Below are 22,229 nucleotides of genomic sequence, written 5' to 3'. Positions count from 1 at the left end.
AAAAGTATTCAGAAATAAATAGCAATAACAGCACAGTACAATTAAGCTAGTGACAGGTTAGGGAGAACACATGAATGGCATTCATTCATTCATTCATTCATTCATTCATTAGGACATAGACGAGCCTATAGTTAAACTTTTATCAGGTGTTCCTCCAGGAGCTAGGAACAAACAATAGTAAAGGTAAGATAAAGGAATTAAACAAGAAAAGATAGAAATGGAAGAAATAATAAAAAATTATTTATAAACAATTAAAAATTTTTAATAAAAAACATAATTCTCTAAAGAAAGCCTCTTTAAAGGAGAAAAAAAAAACAATTTTTCACTGATCCAGGGGAAAAACAGGTATCATGAATAAAACCGGGAACAACAACTATAAATATAGAAAAGTACCTTTAAATTCTGAGAACATGGTATCATGTCAGACTTGAACCTCCAGAGAAATGAGTGGTTTTGTAGAAAAATCTAATTACCAAATTCTCAAGGAGACTAAAAAGCCCATATAGACAGTGACCATGAAGAATGACTAGTCAGACCCACAGCTATTCCCAGACCAGGCCAGGGCCCTGGTAAGGCAACGGCTTCAGAGCAGTTCCCAGACACATGCCACTAGGCCACCCTTGGTGACACCCAAGCAGGAACCATGGTCTAATCTATCCCACAAACCGACACAAACACACACACAGATTATCAACAGCTCAATGGAGCAGTAACCTGGAATGATATGAAGGAACGATACTTGGGAGCAAACAGAATTTAATTCTAAGAAGGAAAGAAATAAATACATGAATATGATTTATTATGTTACACAGACCAAATGGCACATGTGTGTGAAAAAGAGTATAATCATCTCTGCAGATGCCCTTTAAAGGGACATCTGACAAAACCCAATATCCACTCCTCATCAAAACGCTCAGAAATCCAGGAATACAATACAGTTGTTTCAATTTGATAAAGGCCAACAACCGGAAATGAACAAAAAGACAGCCACAAATGGTTTAATACTATTTCTGCATGCACGAAACACAACAACAGAACCCATAAACCACGCCCATTTAGTAATTATCAGGAGTCCATAGTTACCTACTTAAGGTGTAAGAAAGAAATGAGTCGCCAATGTTAGAGGCCGCCCAGCACTGTCTCACAGATGGCTGCTATTTACGTACAGAAAAGCCATAAAAGCTCATAGCACCAACAGCATCCAAACAAGACAGCCGGGAACAAACACACTGCCTTTCCTATGTCCACTTCAGCAATGACCGATTATAAATATATACTAAATACCAACCTAGACATAACTCTAATTAAGTAGGAAAGTGTTGTATGGAGGAAGTGATAAAGCTTAAGAGAAGCTTTGAAAAAAAAAAAACCTAAAACTATAGATACATACCATGATGCTCCAGGGTGGAAAGACTCATTATTGTAAGGATGTCAATTCTCCCCCAAATTAATCTATACTTTTACATGCAATGCCAATCGAAACCCCAAAAGGAATTTTCATTGACAGGAAAACTTTCCAGCCCAGCTGAGAGAAGACTACTCAGGACATTTTTGAAAAAAGAACTATAAGAGAAAATTCAATCTGTTAGTTATCAGGAAAAAAAAAACGAACTATCTAAACAATAATGATGGCATTGATAGAACTCAGACTAATGAAGCATCAGGGAGGAGCCCGTGTACACAGAGGATGCAGGGTGGGAAAAGACAGTGTGTACATTCAAGCTGAAAAAGAATCTGAGAAAGGCTGGGGGCAGGTTCTCCATCCTACTCAATATTCACAGAAAAAAAAAAAACATTCCATAGGAATCAGGAGGCCCACATAAAAGATAACTCCATTAAAGCTCTTGGATAAATTATTGTCCTAAAACTACTTTTCCAGAGGAAACACAAGAGAAACAATTTTATTTTTCATGGGCTTTTCTTAAGCTAGATCCCAAACTCCAGCATCATAAAAGGAGGATAAACAAATTTGGCATTATAAAAATTTCATCAGGTTTTTATTGAAATGTTACACTCAGAAAAAGAACACAAGTAATCTATGTGTACCTCAAGACCTTAATAAAAAATTAAAATCTTCGGAAATGAAATACATCAGAGACTGCTGATTAAATGTACCATGGACTCCCCACTCTGAAAATAACGTCTCTGTTGGTCCTTGGCATATTAATCTATCCTGAACATAGGTGGGAGACCTAATGCCAGTATGGCCAGGGTGCTGCTGGTGACAGGGAGAATTTGTTTCCTAAGATAATTTGGATAAATCCACTATTTCCTTTAGTTATTTTTATGTGCTAAAACTTGCAAAAATCTTACAGTTTTAACAAAGAAAGTTGTTAAAATTTACTACCTTTGATTAAACAGGTAGGCTTTTCTTGTTTTTGTTTTTAGAAGCCCATCTGTGGTGATTTTAAACTATGTCATTTTTCTCTTCAAAAGGTGCAACCAAATTCCTATCTTTTGGGGGATGTAGTGATGCACTTCTAATAGCAGAATATGGCTGCAGAGATGGTATGTAGCCTCTGGGACTAGATCATAAAAGATATTGAAACCTCATGATGTAAAACTCACAAAGAATCAATAAAAGTTTAAAAAAAAAAGACACTGTGGCAAGATGGTTATTTCTCTCTTGAATCATGGCACTTGGGGGAATTAGTTCCCATGCTATAGGGACACTCAAGCCATCATGAAGAAAGATAGGTATTTTGAGAAACCAGTGCCCCAACCCACAGCTGCCAAGGAGTTAAGGACTCTCACCAGCAGTCATATGCAGCCCTTCTTGAGAGAGGATCCCAAGGAAAGTGGTCAGATCTCAAACAGCCAACTACCTAACTTCACCTTGAAGAGTGACTGAGCCTGAACCACTTGGTGTAGCCATGTTCTGCTAAATGAGACATGGTTGTTGCTTGAGAAATCTTAGTTTGGGATGGTTGTCATGTGGCAAAGGCTAACAAATGTGAACTCTACTAGTTTAAAAAATATAATATACACACACACACATATATATATACACATATCATATATGTATATATGCATATATGTGTGTATATATGTATGTGTGTATGAATGAATTCTAAGTTGTAGTTTCAGTAAGGGTAGAGGAGCTCACAGCAGGCCACCTCTTCACAGATAATAATTACAGACCCTGGGAAACATACATTTTTAAGGGCATCAGAAAGCAACCAGAAGAGGGCAGAGATAGATAGGAATTTACTGGTTTAAAGGAAAGCATTATCTTGGGTTTCCACGTTTAGATGGATTTCTGAGACAGGCTCTCTGTTGAAGTCAATTGTGACAGGACACAGATTTCAAGAAGCTGAGAGAAGAATCTGAGAGAGGGTCCAGGAAAGGCATAGTGTTCACTCACTCCTCTGACAGAGCCCTGAACATGTGTCTAGGCAATGTTCTTTTTAAAAAAATCTAGGAGGAAGACATCAGGCACAAGCCTGAACATGCCAAGCAGATGTCTCGAGCACTCTGCACCCCAGGACTGCAGGTTTCCACTGAAATACCAAAAGTTTTGCTACAAGAGCAAAAGCTATGTTCCTGGCAAAGAAGTCTGTGAAATGATGAATGAGTCTTTCAAAATTCAAATGTATATTATTGCTATAACAACATTTTACAGCATCCAGAAAAAAAAATCAACAGGCTCCAAATTCTATAGTATAGATTATTTTTATTATATAATAAATTTTACTATATAATGATACAATAAAAATAACTAGACATGCAAAGTAGAAGAATATGTGAGCCACTGTAAAGAGCAGAATTAATCATTAGGGACATAAAAATGACTGGGCTACTGGACTTTGTACAAAAGACTCTGCAGTAACTGACTACCACGCAGGGGTGTTTATGATAAAAGATACTTACACAATGAAGTTATGGGAGCCTCAGGGAAGATTTAGAGATGGTTACAAATAAGATAAAGCAAACTGAAAACTTAAGGCAGAAAAATACAATAGCCAACACTTTTAATACCATGGGATTAAGAATAGACCAGATGCAGTAAAAAGGAGGCATAACAAGAACCGTCTAACTCAAAGCAAACAGAGAAGCAGATTTTAATACAGGAAGGCACCTCAGTGAGCTATGAGGTGTGTAATGGTTTGTATATCCTTGGACCAGGGAGTAGCACCATCTGGAGGTGTGGCCTTGTTGGAATAGGTGCGACCTGGTTGGAATGGGTGTGTCACTGTGGGTGTGGACATAAGATCCTCACCTTAGTTGCCTGGAAGTCAGTCTTCCACTAGCAGCCTTTGGATGAAGACATAAAACTCTCAGCTCCTCCTGTGCCATGCCTGCCTGGATGCTGCCATGCTCCCACCTTGATGATAATGGACTGAACCTCTGAACCTGTAAGCCAGCCCCAATTAAATGTTGTTTTTTATAAGACTTGCCTTGGTCATGGTGTCTGTTCACAGCAGTAACTAACTAAGACAAGGTGTGTGTGTGTGTGTGTGTGTGTGCAGTTCCCAACCTGTGGGTCACAACCCCTTTGGGATCAAATGACCCTTTCACAGGTCCTGCATAGCAGATATTTACATTGCAACTCTTAACAGTAGCAAAATTACAGTTATGAAGTAGCAATGGAATAATTTTATGGTTTGGGGATGAGGAACTATATGTAGTAAAGGGCTGCCGCATTAGGAAGCTTGAAAGGCACTGGTCTAAAGAGAGAGCCAATATGAACTCTCTGAGAATCTGCAAACTCCAATCAGGAATAATAGAGAGAAAATGGCACAAAAGGCCAGGATAATTGCAAAAATGTAATAGTTTAAAAAGCATCATCAAGCTTCCACAGAAGAGAGCACACAGCACAAGATGGCAGCCAGGATGGCACCTGGCTCACCCTCAGAGGGAGCCATGAGCAGGAGACAGGAGAACGACATCTTTAAAGCATTCAAAGTGGCAGGCTAGAATCCTGCTCAGCACAACCTCTTTCCACCATGACAACAAAGATCAGTTCAGAGCCAGGAATTCAATCTCAATTCCTGGGACTCATAGGGCGGGAAGCAAGCGGCGCTCCCCCAGGTTTTCCTCTGACCTCTGTACGCATGGGCATACAACCCCATACTAAATTAATTAATTAGTTTTTTTTTTAAAGGCACTTTCAAATAAATTCTAGGAGAATTTCTCACCACAATACCTGGACTTTAAAAAAAAAAATTAAATGAGAAATTCTCTGGGTACATTGAGTTTAGTTTTGGAAAGCTGAGCCAGGATAATAGGATAATGGCCCAGAGTTCGAAGCCAGCCTGGATTACATACAGAGCTCCAGGCCAGTTTAGGCTATCTCAAAAATAAATTATTCAGGTTCCAAGGTCAAGAAATATTCCATATATAGGCAGGTATATCTTTCTATGAGCTGACTTGAGTATTCAAAACAAGAGTAAGAGAAATAATGGAGTCAGGTTATACACAGCTGCCATCTCAGTATGGCGGGGGGAGGGGGGGAGGGGTGGATGGGTTGCTGTGAGTTCAAGGTCAGCCTGGGCTACATAGCCAGATGTGTGTCAAAATAAAAACTCAGAAGGAATGGAAGAATAGCAGTGCACACATATCAAATACATGAAATCTCCAGCACAAAGCACAGGGTGTGAACTGAAATAACCTGTTTCGATTCATACTTTACACATGATTTATTATGACTTATTCCAGACAGACTGAGGCAGGTTAAGATACACATTTTACTCTTCTAAGCAATGACTGGGGGGAAGAAAAATAGACATAAAAAGGTCTAGCCCTATGATCAGCCCAGAGGCACTACAGAGAAATTCCCTGCCTCATGCATGAAAACTCAGAGAGAGGGTGGCTGCCCTCTGTCTGGGGCGCTCCAAAATTACCCTGTCTGATGGCAGGTGTCAGGAGAGGGGGAGGAGGAAGAGGTGGCCATATTTGTAGAACTGGAGGTATGTATGGCAGCTTTGGAGGCTTTGGCGGACATGTGCTCCTTGGCTTAAGGATAACACAAGCTCACACGTATCTCCCTGTGTCCAGGCCCCTCCTTGTCCTGTCCCTAAGTAGTATAGGTCCTCCCAGCTCCACATTGCCTCCTTGGAATGCCCTGTTTGCAGCCAAGCCTCCAGGTCAGGCTCCAGCCAAGCCTCTTGCCTGTACCCTTCCAAGTTCCGTCTGCCTGTCTCATTTCAGTACCTGGTCCTGTACTGACCTCTTTGCAGTACTATTCACCCCAAAGGCATGCTGAGCTCCTGGAGGCTCCTAATTATGTCTGGCATCTTCTTCTCCCCCTCAGTGGCTGCCCAGAGTTATGCATGCAGTATGTGCTTGAAGATGTTCGAAGCATTAATTTTTAAAACATTCTTGCTCCTGGCCCTACTCTGGAGGTACTTGCTCTCCAGACGCTGGGAAGCTCAGAGCCACAATTTGGCAGTGAGGACAGAGGAGAACCATCCGAGGACAGCAAGCTGGACTTGTGCAGCTCCTCTGGGTGGTTCTTTGTAAGCATTGCTTCCACTGCTCTCATCTACCTGCCTGATCCCAGAGAGTCTCAGATGCTCTCAAATGACCCTTTCCAGAAAAACTCCCCGGGAATCGGCAAATCTGGTTGGTGGGTCTGGGGTGAAGCAAGGAATCTACATCTCTAGTGGATATCAGAAGCTGCCAGATCAGGGATCTGGAGGAGTGAAGCTTGAACAACCAAAAACAGTGGGGTCTATCTGCTCACTCAAGCAAGTCCTACCTCAAGCCCCTGCCCCCCCAATTTGGCTGACTCCCTAGGCTGTGGCACAGCTGGCCTTGCTGCTTCAGATTAGGTCTAGGACATGAGGCTCCCAGCTCTGTGTCTCACCTTACCTCCTATCTTTGCATTATATGCGATGCCCACGATGCAGTAGGAGTTGTTGGCCGAGGCAGCGACTTCACCCGCACAGCGAGTGCCATGTCTGAAGCAGAGGAAAACAGAAACAAAGAAAGTGAGGTCACCGTCCAGCAATTATTAATGAATCCTGTGTACCACTCATTTCTACAGCCAAGGTCAGCTATCCCTTCCTATAGCTGAGATGCCAGCAAAGCCCCCTTCCCCTTTTTCCAACATATGTATTCAATGAGGCTTTGCCCCATCCTCTCTGCCGGCTGGAGATGGCAAACATTGGTTCCCCGAATGTCCCTTCTAGGATGCCTCCAATAGATACCCAGTTAGAGTAGCAGCACCTGCTGCCAGTGTCCATGGCTCTGGGCATCTTGGCACTTGTTACTGCTGTTCATAGACCTGCCTCAGTTCTGTGCCTCCTGTGACTAAAGGCATGTCACTTGGCACATACAGGTGCCGTGGTGTCAATGCCTGCCTCACCAATACAATACAAAGAAAACCTTGCTCTTTTGCCTTGGTTCCCTGTGTCCTGACAAGCTTGCTAGCCTGAACAAACCTCTGTCATTTCCACAGCTGTTTATCAGGAGCTGAGAAAGGATACCTTTTTGAATGCTCAGCAGAGGCTGGGGGCAATGAGGAAATGAACAGAGAAACAAATGGCTTTCCCCAGGAACAAGTCTATTTTCTGATGTGCCACCCTGGGTCGTTCCCTCTAGTGGATATGGAAACATGGGCTCTACACCGTACATCTGTGATTAGATGCCACAGGGGGACTTGGAATCATCTATTCAAATTTGTAGCAAACTTTAAAAATCTTTAAACATAGTCAAGAGCCTGTATGCTAGACCCTTTGGGAAGGAGTCATCTGTCATTCGCTGGAGGTCTAGCAGCCCCAAGGCTGAGCCTGCTATCAGGTCACACAATGGGATTTGTTTCTGCCCTTCAAGGGTCACTGCATGGACTATAGATCACGCTTCTCCAGCCCTTGATGTGTGACCGGGAAGCGGGCCCTGTGCCCCAGGCCTCCCTACTGCCTGACAGAAGGGCACCTTGGGACGTGAGGCAGGAAGCAGTCCGGGGAGCCTGGGAGTCCAGCATCTGGCATGTGGCACACAGCGTCATGCAGCCCTGCACCGCCCTGAGAGAGAGGAACCCACCCACGGCATACTAGCATACTGCTGGAGTCTGGACGTTCGACACCCTGCCTGCCCCAATCTCATGGGTTAAAGGCTTGGTCCCATGGTGGCACTACTTTGAGGAGCAGTATCTTTAGCAGATGAAGCCTTAGGTCACTGAACACGTGATCCAAGTGGGGCTGTGGCACTCAGACACTTCCTCCTCTTCTTTTGATTTTGTGGCTTACTTTACGCAGTGTTATGATCTGCTGTATGCTCCCACCATGACTCGGGCGATGGACCAACTGATCATGGACTGGGGCAAAGTTGTGAGCCAAGGTAAATCCCTCTCCATCTGATTTTTTGTTTTGTTTGTTTTTGTCTTTCTTATACTCTCCCCCTTCCCTCTCCCCTCCTTCCTCTCCCGCCATCTCCCTTCCTTTTCCCCTGCTTCAGAGATGCATCTGGCTATATTGTCCAGGCTGGAGCTGCATTGTCCAGGCTGGCCTCTAACTCCTAGGGTCAGAGGCACCTCCTGCTTTCCCCTTGAGCAGCTAGGACCAGGGGCGCATGCCACTGCGTGTCCCTTCACCTTTTCTAAGCCAGGCATTTCCTTATGGTGACAGAAGGTTGACAAACAAACAGAAGCAGCTTGGGAGGACATACACAGACAGGCTGGTGCTGTGTCAACACAGGGAAGGAAGAAAGAGCTCTTGTTACTCTCCTCTAAATACTTCTGGAAGAATGATAAGAGCTAAGGGAATCGGGCGTGCTGACAGAGAAAGGACAAGCAGGCACCGTGAAGGAAATACAGGAACAAACCCAGGACTGCCATTTAGCTTGCATAGGTCACTTGACCTCTTCAGGCTATCTGAGGTGGCGACTTACAGTGTAGCTGATCCCCACCTGTCACCTAACTTACCTACCCCATCAGCCCTTGAGCTAGGGACATCGTCTGTGTGGTGCAGCCTCCACGACAGAAGGACTGTGTCAGCAAGGTTTCTCAAATGTACACAAACAGCCACAGCCAGTGGGTAGAAAGGGGGGGGGGGTTTGAACTCTTTATCTGTCCAGCATCGTTCATGCCTTTTCACCTCGGTCAAAAGGTCAAAAGCTCAGGCATGTGTGTTCAGACAGACCCAGACTGGTGTTTGAACACAGTCACAGAGAGTCCAAGACAAAGGCAATTCTTTTGACTATCCCACAAGTCTAGAAACAACAATGTTTTGCCCCATTTCTGGCTGAGCAGCAGAGGTGACAATCCTAAAAGAAAAGACTAACTCCATGGAAGCCATCTGTGCCCAAGAGCTGTGTTCGAGTGGCTTCTGAGACCTAGGTATGCCCCAGGCAGCACCCAGACAGGTGAAGCACCCAGAGCCTAGAACTTCTGCAGGGCCCCTCTTTGCAAAGAAAGGAAGCTTAGTCAGGACAGCAGCCACCAAAGGACATACTTGTTCTCGTTGCTGGCGTCATATCTCGGGGATGGGTCATAATCATTTCCATTGACATCGTAGCTTGCATAGGAATCCTGGGAATTAAATCTTGGTTAATGAGAACTGGAGACACAATGTTCGATAACGCGACTTTAAACCATCTGTCTGCCAAGCCTTGGCAAATGAAGAAAATCACACCCAGGATCACTCTGACTGTAACTACCATCCTATATACTTTTCATTGTGGTGAAATATACCGGACGTAAAACCTTACCATCTCAACTATTTTTAGATGTACGGTTCAGTGTCGTTAAATCCACACACATTTTTTTGTGCAATTACCACCCCTATTTATCAGTAGGACTTTTTCATTGTGCAAAACTAAAGGTCTGTACTGATGAAACGGTAACTCCCCACCCACCCCTCCCCACGCCAATCGCCATGTTTTTCTTTGTCTCTCGGTGTGGCTCCAGATGTGTCTCAGGAGAGGAACCACCCAGTATTTGTGCTCCGTGACAGCTAATTCCAACCAGCATTAGGCCTTCAGGTTCGAGTTGTCACATGTATCAGAATGTCCTTAACTTCATATTTTAATGTGCATGGTTCTCTTGACATATTTGTAGGAATGTTATTCATATAAATTTCCATTCCCCTTAGAAAAATGTATCACCAAGTTTTCCAGTGTTAATGCAGTCTTCACAACTCGTCCCTACAGGCCACATAGCGACCTCAGAAGTGGATTCCGTGGGGTTAACCTAGCTACTTTTGGCACCCACGTGTCTTAGAGGACTTAGTCCATTTCCCATATTTACTGCGCACCGGGTTCTCATCTTTATATGTATTAACTAATCGAGTCCTTACAACAACCTCTAAGAAGCAGTCCTCTTAGTAACCCTATTTTACAGGCGGTAACACTGAGGAACAGAGAAATTAGGCAGCTTGCCTGGAGTCTCAGGCAAGTCAAGAGAGGACCCAGGGTTCTCTGGGTACAGAACCTGTGTTTTTGCCCCACTAACCTGTGTTTTAACCCACAGGCTAATATGCACGTGCTGACCACCCATGTTTCTACTCTCTAGGCTACATTCCTGGAAGCACGTGACTCAAACACACGGACATGTTCCTCTGCCAAGCCCTCTCTGGTGTGAGGGAGAGGTAGCAGAAGTTTTGCATCCCTAAGTCTGTATGTATTTAATAACTGGTGTAGTTAAATACCATGTGTGTCAATCCTGAGGCTGGACTTACGTAGTTGGGGGCCAGGTCTGGGTGATTCCTTTCTATGCCGTCATCGAGGATGGTGACGACCACATTCTTTCCTGTGTAGCCACGCTTCCACGCCGCCTGGACGTTCATCTCTGACCGACAGCGACTGTTCTTATCAGTACAATGCTGCAAGCAAGCACAGAGGACATGAAGCCCAGGACAGACACCAACCCAGACACTCCTGATGCCAACAGGGCACAGCATGGCCACCCAGACAGGGACGGCTGTGTTAGGAAGCAATGAAGAATGGTGGGCTCCACCTTAGGAAAGCCTTTCTTATACATGGAAGATCCCTGGTCTTCTCTGCATCCGACAAGGTGAGTCCTTATGTCACTCTCTCCTGCTGGGGACACCATCCAAGGATGTTCACCAGTCAGTCCATTCTACAGCCAGCGTCAAAGCTCCACCCTCCATACAGAGCCCTCTCTGAATCCTCACACAGTCTCACACAGGCCTTCAAGTAGAGCAGAGGTTCTCAACCTGGGGGTCACGGCCCCCACAGGGGTCACATATCAGATATTTACATTATGATTCATAACAGTAGTAAAATTACAGTTATGAAGCAGCAATGAAAATCAACCCACTTCAGAGGCACAGGATGCTAATGTCCCAGAGAAGACAGAGGCCCCAACACCTTACTTACCATGTACCACATGTTAGACCAAATGGGATCATTGAAATAAAGAGAGTCACTTCGCGCCTGTCTCTTGACTCTGCGCTTCACTTCCTGTTGTTGCAGCCATTTTACCTATCAGAAAGAAAGGTAGATATTATTTATTTAAAGGTGCAATGTTTCCATGAGCAAACCTGACAACCTGAGTTTAAGCCCAGGAACCCACAATAAAAACCAAAACCAAAACCAAGCATCAGCTCCTATCGGTAATCTAGCAGCAACAGCGAGCTGGGGAAACCAAGACGAGCTGGGGAAACCAAGACGGGAGACTTGCCCAGAAGCTCGAGGGCGGGATAGCCTGGAGTACACAGTGTGGCAGCAACAAGGAGAGCAGAAGCAATGTGGAAAAGGAGAACCATTCCTTGACTTCCACATGCATACTCGTGTATATGCGTGCCTGTGTCTGCTTAGTGGGTAAAGGCACTTAACACACAAATCTGAGGAACTCACAAAAAAGTTTGGAGTTATCTTCCATAGTTATCCTTTAGTCCACACATGCACTGTGTGTGACATTTGTGTATGGGTGCGCACAAACTAAACATAGATGTCTGTGATTGATAACAGAGAGATAGATGATAGATAGATAGATAGATAGATAGATAGATAGATAGATAGATAGATATTGGAGATGAGAGCTCAATGATAGACAGAGCATTTAGTGACCTCCCAACGTCAGCCTCTTGTAGACACTACAGGTTTCCTTTTGCAAGATTCTGGGTCATGGTAGGTGATTTGAATAGCATGCACCAAGAGATGATTTGACAGCATTTGAAAGCCGCTGGCTTATTATGAGTGGTGGTGAGGGTGGTGATCACACCACACTAACAGATTTTGAAGTTATTCTACTAAAAACAATAGACTGTGATGGTGCCAAAAAAACAAAAACAAAATGGACAAACAGTCGCTGTTCCAAAGAAGAGAAGCCAGGCATGGAGAGAATGAACGAGAGAGTGAAGAAACTGTTCGATCAAACTGGAGCCAGAGATGCTAAATGAGTAAGCAAGGGACCATAATTCATATACTAGAGATTGGGTCAGCAACTAGAAAACATGTACAGAGAAAGATCTAGAAAGGGAAACAGCAGAGCACTAACCACCGCGATTCTTGTTTCCCTCACACGGTATCACTTGCTTCCTTGATCAAGCAACAGTTTGAAAGGTGGAACAAACTGCACAGAAGGTCGGTGATCCAGGACCCAGGATGCCTGGGATAAAACTCAGCCCCACAACTCGTGGGGCCTCCTGCACCTCCGTGTGTCTGTCTATAGAGAGCCTATCACTAGAAATTCTAGGGCCCACTGTGGGCAGTGTTACAAAACACCCACACCAGTGTGCAGCAGACAGCACACAGCCATTGCTTATGCAGTTTTCCAACTGCGGAAACCTGATCAAGAGCCCAAGGCAGGGGAAGTGTTCCCTCTGGCCTGGCTGGGCTGGTTGGCCCCTCGACAATGCTTGCAGCTACGGGTCAAGTCAGTGCGGAAGGCCAAGATGGAAAGATGAGAATGTGTTTCTTGAGAGCGTGGAGCCCCTGCTCTCAGGAAGGCTGGATCCCATTCCGGGGCTCCCACCAGTGAGGTCACTCACACAAGGCAGGCTGCCTACATGAGTTGGCATAGACTTGGGAGGAAAGAATGAAGGACCAGGGAGCTTGCAGTTACTTAAAAGTTGCTGGAGACTGTCGGCTGGTCCTAGAAGTTAGAGTGGCTAACCCAGAGAAAGCAGGGAGTGAGGTCCCCTAGGATCAAAGGTAAGATTCCCCCTCCCCCTTCTCTAAGTATCAACTCCGTTTCCTGAAGGAGGGAGCACAGTACCCTGACTGGTAGTCTCATCGGTAGACACAGATGCCAAAGCCTCCCTGGTATACAGGACAAAACATGCAGGAAGAAGACCGGAGCCTGTCTCACCACAGGTATGATCTGTCTATAAATCATCTAGGCACTGGGTTTATTAGTGCAAGAAATCTGGATGTGGGGACACACACCCAATCCTAGTACCTGGGAGGCCGGAGGTTCATTTGATGCAAATCCCAGGCTAGCCAGAGCTACATAGCAAGGCACTATCTCAAAACAACAATAAAGAAACCCTGAAAAGAGCTCGAAATCCCTTTTGGATTAGACATTTGAAAAAGCTTCGGTCCCAAGTCCTAGGTGATTTATACGCCCCATAGAAAGAGACTCCTGCAGAAGATAAAATGAGAAAGTGAGCTGTTTTGCTCATTTACACCCACTGATAGCATTTTACAGCTTTCCCACACGTGTTACCGGAACAAGAAAGCTCTGCCTGGTAAGAAAACTGTAAGGTAGCCTTTCAGAATCTGCTAAACACGGGCTGTAAAACACAGAGCACTCCCCAGGGTGATCCCACCTCTCCTGCCATGCTGACAGCCCAGGGCCACAGTGCCACCAGGCTTCTTACTCTGAGAAGGTCGCTATGCTGTCCCAAGCCTGGGTGTATGCTGTGAGGGAAGCAAGTTTCCAGTATGGAGTTGCCAGCTGGATGAGTTGAGCATCCCAGCTCCTTGTTGTTTCAGGTTTCAGGGGAAGAGCCCTGAGGGTAGCTGTGTCAATACTGGATCCTCAGTACAACTAGGAGTTCCCAAGGGCATGGTAGCTTTCCCTACCCTCCTGTCATAGGCCTGCTCATTAGAAGCTCTGCCTATGACCAAGACAATGAAACCAAACAGCATGGGTTATGTGCCCACTGTGGGAGTGTCTAGGGTCCAACTCTGTTGACAGGGACTCAGAAGGTCAACCTCGGTACAGTGGCTAATATGGCTAGCTGTCACCCAGTGCTTTACTCAGGTTTTGGTTACTGCCTAACTCCTCATCCATCTTTGGGAAAGTGCAACAGGACTTCTTGACCATCATAAAGAATAAGCTATTTCCTATCCCAGTTTCTCTGCATAGTGGATATCCTGGAGTCAGTCACCTGCTCACTCAGCAGAGATGTGTAAGAGCATTTCAGGGGTCCAGTTCTAGGTTCTGGGGAGATGAGGGTAAATACTTGGTTTCTGTCCAAGGCCAACACACCAGTGCTCTACCTCAGCCAGGCTCTGTTTGGACACCCTCAGGTTGGAGCCTAAGAGACACCTGGATACTCTAAGAAGGCCAGAAATATGCTCATGTCCTGAAGCCAAGTAAGAGCTTCATCTCTCCCATCAGACAGAATCTCCACCCATGCGCAGAAGGGTCCTTTCACTGAGGCGTGTTCATGGACTGTCATTATGTATGTACATGGCCATGTGACTTACAGCAAAGGACCAGATCACTGAGGTCTCTAACATATCACTCATGGAACTGATGCTTCTGTAGAACTTGAATGCAACTGGTAAGAGTCAAGGGTGGGCAACTTGTCTCTGGGACTATTTGGAATATGCAATTATCTGTATTAAAAAAAGCAGCATGAGAATCTCTGTAGGACTACCTATGGTCCCTTGTGGTTTGAATGTAAATGTCCCCATGGGTTCATATGTTTGTTTGTTTGTTTGTTTGTTTTGAGGAGAATGGGCTCTACCACTTCCAGTTAGCTCTCTTTGCTTCCTACTTGTAGCTTCCTATTCCAGCCCTCATGCCTGTTTCTTGCTGCCATGCCTGCCCCATTTAGGACTCTCAAACAGTAAAGCCCCAAAAAGCCTTTCTTCTATAAGCTGTGTTAGCTGTGGTATTTTATCTCAGCAACAGAAAGGTAACTAATAGAGACATGGGTACCAGACAGTTGCTTTAAGGAACCTGATTATGCTATTGTCATTTTGAAGGAACATCGAAGACTTTGGGATTTTGGGGGGAGGGGAAGGGGTAGAAAAGTGGTTAAATGCTGTAAGCAGAACTTAATAGCCATTCCACTGGGAGCCTGAAAGGCAGTAGGGCTGAGAGCAATGAGGACTATGATGATGTTTCATGATGGGGAAACAATACCAGGAACTGGGCTAGAGTCCATTCCTATGATGGCAAAGAATCAGGCTGCTTTCTGCCCATGTCCTAAGAACTTGCCTGAGACTAAGTTTTTTTTAACATTAAAAAAAAAAGAAATGGACCAATTTCTTTGGCAGAGAGAATTCCAAAGCATAGTGGCTATTCATGACTCTCATGCATATCTACTGTGCTGGAAGAAGGGCTGTAAGTGTTAGGGAGAGCCACACCATTAAGATGAAGGCTGATCTGTACTGGAACAAAGGGAAGGATGTCCTCAGTGGGGAGACCCCACCCTGCCAAACTTCCAACTGGTGACACAGAGCCCATGCTGTCTTCTTTTCCAACCAAAGCAAAAATCGAATGTGACTCAAGGGGCCCCGGAGTCATCCCAAGCTGGCAGCCAAACTTGGCAGCGTTCTTCATTTGCGTTGGCTTTAGAGTCATGAAGGACTCAGGAAGAGTGTCATGGATTCCTCCCCTGTGGCTGCAGAGAGCCACTGAGGCACGGTGTGGCAGAGGAATCTCCCTGTGAGCACTAGAGGAGAAGGAGCTATGGAAGCCATTTTATAAACCTGTGAAAAAGAAGCTGGGGTTGCAGTGAAGATCCCAAGATACTGGAGATGGTGTAGACATGTACCAAAGGTAGCAGCGGACGGGATGGAACCAGCCAAGAGAGACGTGTATGTACGTGGCAGAAAAGCTTGAAGGGAAGGGAAGCCTTTTGGTATCAGGAGAACTACAAGGTTGAGCTTGCTCTGCCGGGATTCCGTTTTGACATAGTCCAGTATTCTTCACTATGCGTCCATTCCTCCCTTATAGGGTAGCAATATATATTCTGCCACTGTGTGTTGGAAGTATGTGATTTGCCTTTTGACTGTACAGGGGGTTGTAGTTAAAAGATTGCCTTGAGTCTCAGAAGAAACGTTTAAACTATGTGAAGACTGAGAAAGACTACAGGGACCTTAAAAGTTGAACACAGAAATGAATTTTGCATTATGATAAGGCTGTGAGTCTAATACACACCCTCCTAAGAGGGCCAGTGTACACAGGAAGTCTTCACAGCAGCGGCCTTGGCTATCACTTCTCACTAAAGCTTCGTTTGTGGTCTTTGTACCAGATGGCTTATAGTGTCTATGTGAGGTAGCCAACCTTTCTCGATGTGAGAAATGTATGGCACGAGATAACAGTACACATTGATTCATCTTTCAAATTCACGGGTAAGAAACTTGGAGAATAAGTCCTAAAGTCAAGTAAGCCTATGTCTGAGTGACCATGGCCTCCATGTCTGATTGAATGGAATTGGGAATTGGGGCCGCTATGGTTTGCAAGTATGGTAAAAGCTTGCTGGCCAGCCTGTGGTGCTACTGAGATGGTGTAACCTTTAAGAGGTGGAGTCTTGGCTGGATTGTGCTTAGTGGTAGATTGCTTGCCCAGCATGTACAGGATTTCATCCGCAGCACTGGGTTGGGGGGAGCTGGCTGAAGTTATGCTTTTCCTAACTTTTGTGGGGATCTGTTTTGAGGGACTATTCGCCTGGACCTTCCTCCTCCCTCTCTTTGTGCTTCAGCTGCCATGTGCAGAATCTGCCTTCTCTGCCCTGTTTCCTTTATGATGTGTGCTGCCATAGCCCAAACCAATAGGACAGTGGTTCTCAACCTGTGGGTTGTGATCCCTTTGTGGGGTGGGGGAGTGTCAAACAACCCTTTGACAGGGCTCACCTAAGACTATCCAAAACCGTAGGTATTTTGCATCCCAATTCATACCAGTAGCAAAATCTCAGTTAAGAAATAGAAATGAAACTCGTTTTCTGACTGGGAGTGACTACAACATGAGGAACTTTATTAAAGGGTCACAGCAGTAGGAATGTTAAGAGCCACCGCAATAGGACCAGGCAACTATGAGCTACAACCTTCAAAGCGAACTTTCCTAAAGTAATGGATTGCAGCATTCTCATAAATGTAGCATTATGCCTGTTCCCATTCATCGCTCTATCCATCTTTTCTCTCTGCAAGTTGCTTTATCTCAGGTAGTTGCCATAGTGATGTAAAGATGAATGAACTTCAAACAGTGGTCCAGCTATCCTATGCTGCCCTACAGCTACCTGGACAGGATCTACTGTCCTGTCTCCATTGTATTTCACTGTGCTAAGCAATACCTGGAAATCACATGGAGTTCATTAATATTTCCTGGGTGAATAAATGAAGCCATAATTCAGATTTTAAATATGAGTATGCTACAGGCTGTATATAAGGAACAATCACAGACTTTAAAAAACATACTTCTGAATTGGAAATATGATTTAGATAGACTTCTTTTCCTTTTGAGACAAGGTCTTACTATATTGCATCTGCTAGTCTGGAGCTCACTCAAGCTCAGGCTGGTCTTGAACTCACAATCCTCTACCCAGTCTACTAATGCTAGAACCCAGGCATGCTCTAGCATGCCCACACTCAGCTTGGGTATTGACTACTGCATGACATTTTGGTTTTGTTGTTGGTTTTTTTTTTTTTTTTGTTTTTTGTTTTTGTTTTTTTTTTTGTGGAACATCAATAATAAGTGATTTGAGACGGGAGCAAGTCTACTAAATGTCACATCTGCCATACACCAATCCTGCAACCACAAACAGGTACAAAGTGTCTGGATGTCTTTGAACTTTATCTGGACCTTTTTCCTTTTCTCCGTTTCTGTTTGCTTCCTGCTAAGCCTATACCAGAATTACCCTACAGAGTTCTTTGCTCTGGGAAAGAGTTCTGGGTGTAGAGAAGGTGTCATACTCTTCCCAGAGTTACATGAAACCGTGGCTCTTGCACAGAGCCTCTCCCCAGCTCTGCGCCGTGTTTTGCAGCACATGTCCAACTTTGTTCTAGAAGTCAAGTTGAAATCCAGCCACTCTGGACTGTCCTCCTGAGTAAGATGAGATAAAATTTAGAGACAGTCACAGGAGCCCCCCCCCCACACACACACACACACAAGCAGAGACCTGGAGGCAGAAGGCAGGCATGGGGAGCGTGGGAGACCCTGAAGGGAGTACAGTAAATGGCCTGCAGGTGTCAAGAGCCATTGGTGCTGCCTCCTTGTTCACAGAGTCCCAGAGGCAGCTTTAGCTGTTTCCTCTTGTGTGAGTCAGAGGGCTCTGCCAGACTAGAAGCCTAGTTGACACACTGGTCCTGGGTGTCATAAGCAACAAAGGGCTGTTTTGAAAAATCCTCCCATGTGATGGTGTTGACAAAGATAGCATAAAACTTTGCTTGCTTTGCTGTGGAGCCCTTTCCTGCCCTGAAGGGTTTGGTTTTGTCCTCAGAAACCCCAACAAGCTTCCTCAGGAAGCCCCCTTCATATAAGGGTCCATCTGTGGTATTAAAGAGCTAAGGAGACAAAGGACATTCCCAGAGTCCTCTGTACTGAAGGCTCCTACACAGCACATCAGGGAGGGGGTGTATTAGAACCAAGCTGGTAAACTTTTTAAAGCACTCAGGAGGGTCTCTATTGAATCCTGAATGGATTGTGTGCTCCATGCAAAGCTGTACCCAGTACAAAGGAGAGCTCCTGGCATCTCTCCTTTCCCTGTGCCTTTTGCTTCAAAGAGAAGTATGCTCTAGTCTATAAATACAAAAGGTCAAGAGGGACTTCTGCATGGTAAGGCAGCCTGATTACACCCCATGCAGATCAGTAGAGGAGTCAGAGGCTATGTTCCCAGGATCTAGGAACCATCAGATCCCAAAGCAGAGGGGAGCAGCTGTAGGAAAGAAAGAAGCCTGAGTAGACAGGCTGACACCCTGCCTGCCGGGGCTTTAGATTCCAAAGCGTAAATGTGTGTGAGCCGGGCCAGCCCATCTCTGAGCCTTTGCGCTCAACAGTGTGGTCACATGTAGTCTCCATCAATGATAACTGCTCCAAACACCAACATTCAGCCTGCTGAAGGCTCCACAAGAGGCTACATGGAGTTAGGTGAGGACAGTGCTCACCAATGGTTGCACAACCCGAGGAAAAGCGAAGCTGGGCCTTTGTCCCTGAAGGAGTGGCAGGAGTCTTGGGACTGCTGGGACCCTTATGGAAATGCTTCAGGAATGGGCCTGGGCCTTTGTTCTCTACAACCTTGACTGATGTGCCAAAGGGACCTTATTCCCACTGTGATTAGGATCATGGAGCAAACTCTGAAGAGGTTTGCTCTGGCCACCCCTTTCCATCCTCTTCTGTCAAACACATCACTGGGACACAAAAGGAAAAGCAGGCATATTTACTGAAGAAGAAACTTTAAACTTTAGGCAGCTGTGCTTCGTTTGCTCCCCCATTCTGCTTCTCATTCTCAGATGCTACCCACAATCCCTTAGTAGATAGACTAAGGGCCTCCTTGTTGCTTGGAGTTTGATGGCTCTCTCTAGGTAAGGCTTTGATGTCCCCTGTAGCATTGTTCCCATCTACCTGGTCCCCTCAGTGTTGGAACATTCTGAGTGAGAAGACAGAGATGTGCCACCATCTCTGTGGGACTGTGAAAGGCAGCCTGTTTTGGTTGAGCGAGGCTTGCTCCGGAGACCCAGTAGGAAACTCTACAAGGGATGGAACAGTGAGCCATGTTCCTAGAGACAGGTGCCTGACACCATAGAGCCCCCAACTCCATAATTCTGTAACTATCAGTCATGAAGACAAAGCCCCAAGCTCCTGGCATTCTGGCTAGACTCCACCCTCACAGTTACCTCACAATAGCCAAGTATGCTCCGCCCCACAGTTACCAGACAACAACAAGGTAGCCCAGCCCACTATAAAAGGGGCTGCTTGGCCCCTCCTCAATCTCTTAGGCTCTCACCTTTCTTATTCTCATCTCTAGTTCTCCTTTTCCCCTCCCTCCTCCCCTTTCTCCAAGTGGCCATGGCCGGGCCCCTCTCTCTTAAACCCATAGACTATCTCTGTTCACCAAGGCCTGCCGTGATGAAATGATGGAATAGGCTTTCCCCTAAAGAGCAGTGTCCAACCTCCTGCTGGAAGGCCTTCCTACTCTCCAGCCATGGACTGGACCAAGGATTCTCGCCTGCCCAGTGCCCCCTCTCTCCCTGCCCTCTCCTCTCTTTGGCCCTGGGGATGACCAAGTCACCCCTGGGTTACCTATTTTGTTCTCAGCTCTTCCGAGGTGTCCAGTGGTGTCTGGGATGCCCGAGACTGAGAACCTGTTATCTCTGGCCTCTGTGAGGCCCAGAGACCTCAGACTGCCCCTTGTCCACCCCCTGCGGGTTGGGGTTCCGTGTCTTCCCACAGCCAGGCACCCACCCGGGGCCGCATGGAAAGCATGCAGCAGTCCTCCTGAGTCCGCCCGCCCAGAGCACCAGAAGTCTGGCGGGATGAGGGTTTTCTCCCACTCCATTTATTCCCCCACACATCTCTAACTTTTCCATATTTCTTGACTCTTTCTCCTCTGCCATTCTCCTTTTGACTCAAGAAAAAAATGTTGTCTGGTCACTGTGACAGTTTAAACTAAGAACAATATACTATGTCAGACCAAGAAAATACAACCCATGGATTCAATGAAACAGTGGCAGGTGACAAGGCTCATGGGGGACGAAAGGGTTTTCTCTGCATGTGCATGGCATGGGAGTGACAGCTGTCACCTCCTTAGAGGACAGGAGAATTGTTGCCATAGGTTACTGGCTTCATTTGAGCTGATCTTAGTAGGATGCCTGCGCCCACCTGCAGTGGTACACTTCTTCTTCTTGGGGTTTGTTAGGAGGGACACCAGGTTGCTATGCCAATTGTACACCCACAACAGAAAAGCCATGCAGTAGACACTGGGGGAAAGTTAGGAAACCCAGGACACAGAATGTTTCTAACTCAGCCTAGAATACTATCATCATTAACCTCTCTCACCCCCAAGGAAACAGGGAAGCAACCCTCCTCGATAAACACACACACACACACACACACACACACACACACACACACACACACACCCGCTTAACCTGCAGCCACAGAAAACCACCATAGAAGCCATTTCTTGAATTCAGTTTGGAAGACCCTGGCTTCACCAGATGGTCATATGAGCAGTATGTCCCTGGGAACTTTGGAAATTGAAGCTGCCACCCATTCCTAAGTTACTTCTCACTTTGCTGAAGGACACAGACAGTACAGTTTCCCCATTGCAGATCACTGGCTTACAGTCACTGAAAACAGCCTGCAGCCACAACCCAGTTGGGTCAATTGTTCTGGTTGAACTGTGTCTCCCTCTAGATCAGAGGTTTTCAACCTTCCTCATGCTGCAACCCTTTAGGACAGTCCCCCATGTTGTGGTAACCCCCAATCATAAAATTATTTTTGTTTTTAATTCATAACTGTAATTTTGCTACTGCTATGAATCATGATACAAATATCTGTCTTAGATGACCCCTGTGAGAGGTTGAGAACCACAGCTCCACTTTATGTTAAAGCCTAACCCCCCGGTCTCTCAGAATGAGACTGTGGGGCTCAAACCCACAGCCTCACACAAGTTAGGCAAGCATTTTGTCACTGAGCCACACCCCAACCTCTGGAGACAGTCTTTAAAGAGACAAATTGCGTTAAAGTGAGGTCATTAGGGTAGGCCTTCATCCATTATTACTGATGTCCTCATATGAGATTAGCACGCAGATGTGCACAGAGGGAGTCCATGCGAGGACACAGCAAGAACACAGCCATGTGCAAAAGACCTCACAGAAACACCCAGCCAAAACCTTCCCCTTCACCTCCCGGCCTCCGAGTTTGTGAGACATAAGTACGTATCTGTTATTCAAGCCACCCAGTCTGTGACCCTTTGTCACAACGACTCTAGCAGACACTGGTTCACACTCCTTTATCATTTTGGTTTCAGCAACATGCGACGAGGCTTTCCTCACTCAGCTTCCCCGTGTGGGTTTTACGATCACCGAATCTCACAATTTATATCTAAAACATTTAGATAGAAAGCAGTTGATATGCAAATAAAGACGGGTAGCCATTGTATGCTCGAGCCTGGTCTGTGAAAATTGAGAGACTTTTCAATAAA

At 45.7% G+C, this 22,229-nt stretch overlaps 1 protein-coding gene and 1 long non-coding RNA gene across 3 annotated transcripts in view; one reads left to right on the top strand and one right to left on the bottom strand.

Moving 5' to 3' along the window:
- The window catches only part of Pcsk6 (proprotein convertase subtilisin/kexin type 6), a 188,251-nt gene that overhangs the window by 111,808 nt on the left and 54,214 nt on the right, over positions 1–22,229 (bottom strand). For both annotated transcript variants that reach the window (NM_011048.1, NM_001291184.1), the window contains exons 3-6: positions 11,281–11,385; positions 10,620–10,763; positions 9,396–9,472; positions 6,814–6,902 (exon numbers count right to left, since the gene is read on the bottom strand). In NM_011048.1, coding sequence (NP_035178.1) covers positions 6,814–6,902; positions 9,396–9,472; positions 10,620–10,763; positions 11,281–11,385 — 415 coding nt within the window. The remainder of the gene's footprint in view (positions 1–6,813; positions 6,903–9,395; positions 9,473–10,619; positions 10,764–11,280; positions 11,386–22,229) is intronic.
- Positions 7,875–14,666, top strand: Gm51486. Its single transcript, XR_003946790.1, has 3 exons — positions 7,875–8,283; positions 10,454–10,954; positions 14,383–14,666. It is a non-coding gene; the product is annotated as a predicted gene, 51486 (long non-coding RNA).

The sequence above is a fragment of the Mus musculus genome, chromosome 7 (genome assembly GCF_000001635.26).
Source record: "Mus musculus strain C57BL/6J chromosome 7, GRCm38.p6 C57BL/6J".
NCBI classification, from domain to species: domain Eukaryota; kingdom Metazoa; phylum Chordata; class Mammalia; order Rodentia; family Muridae; genus Mus; species Mus musculus.
The sequence above is the reverse complement of the archived record's forward strand: the minus strand, read 5'-3'. Positions and strand labels throughout refer to the sequence as shown.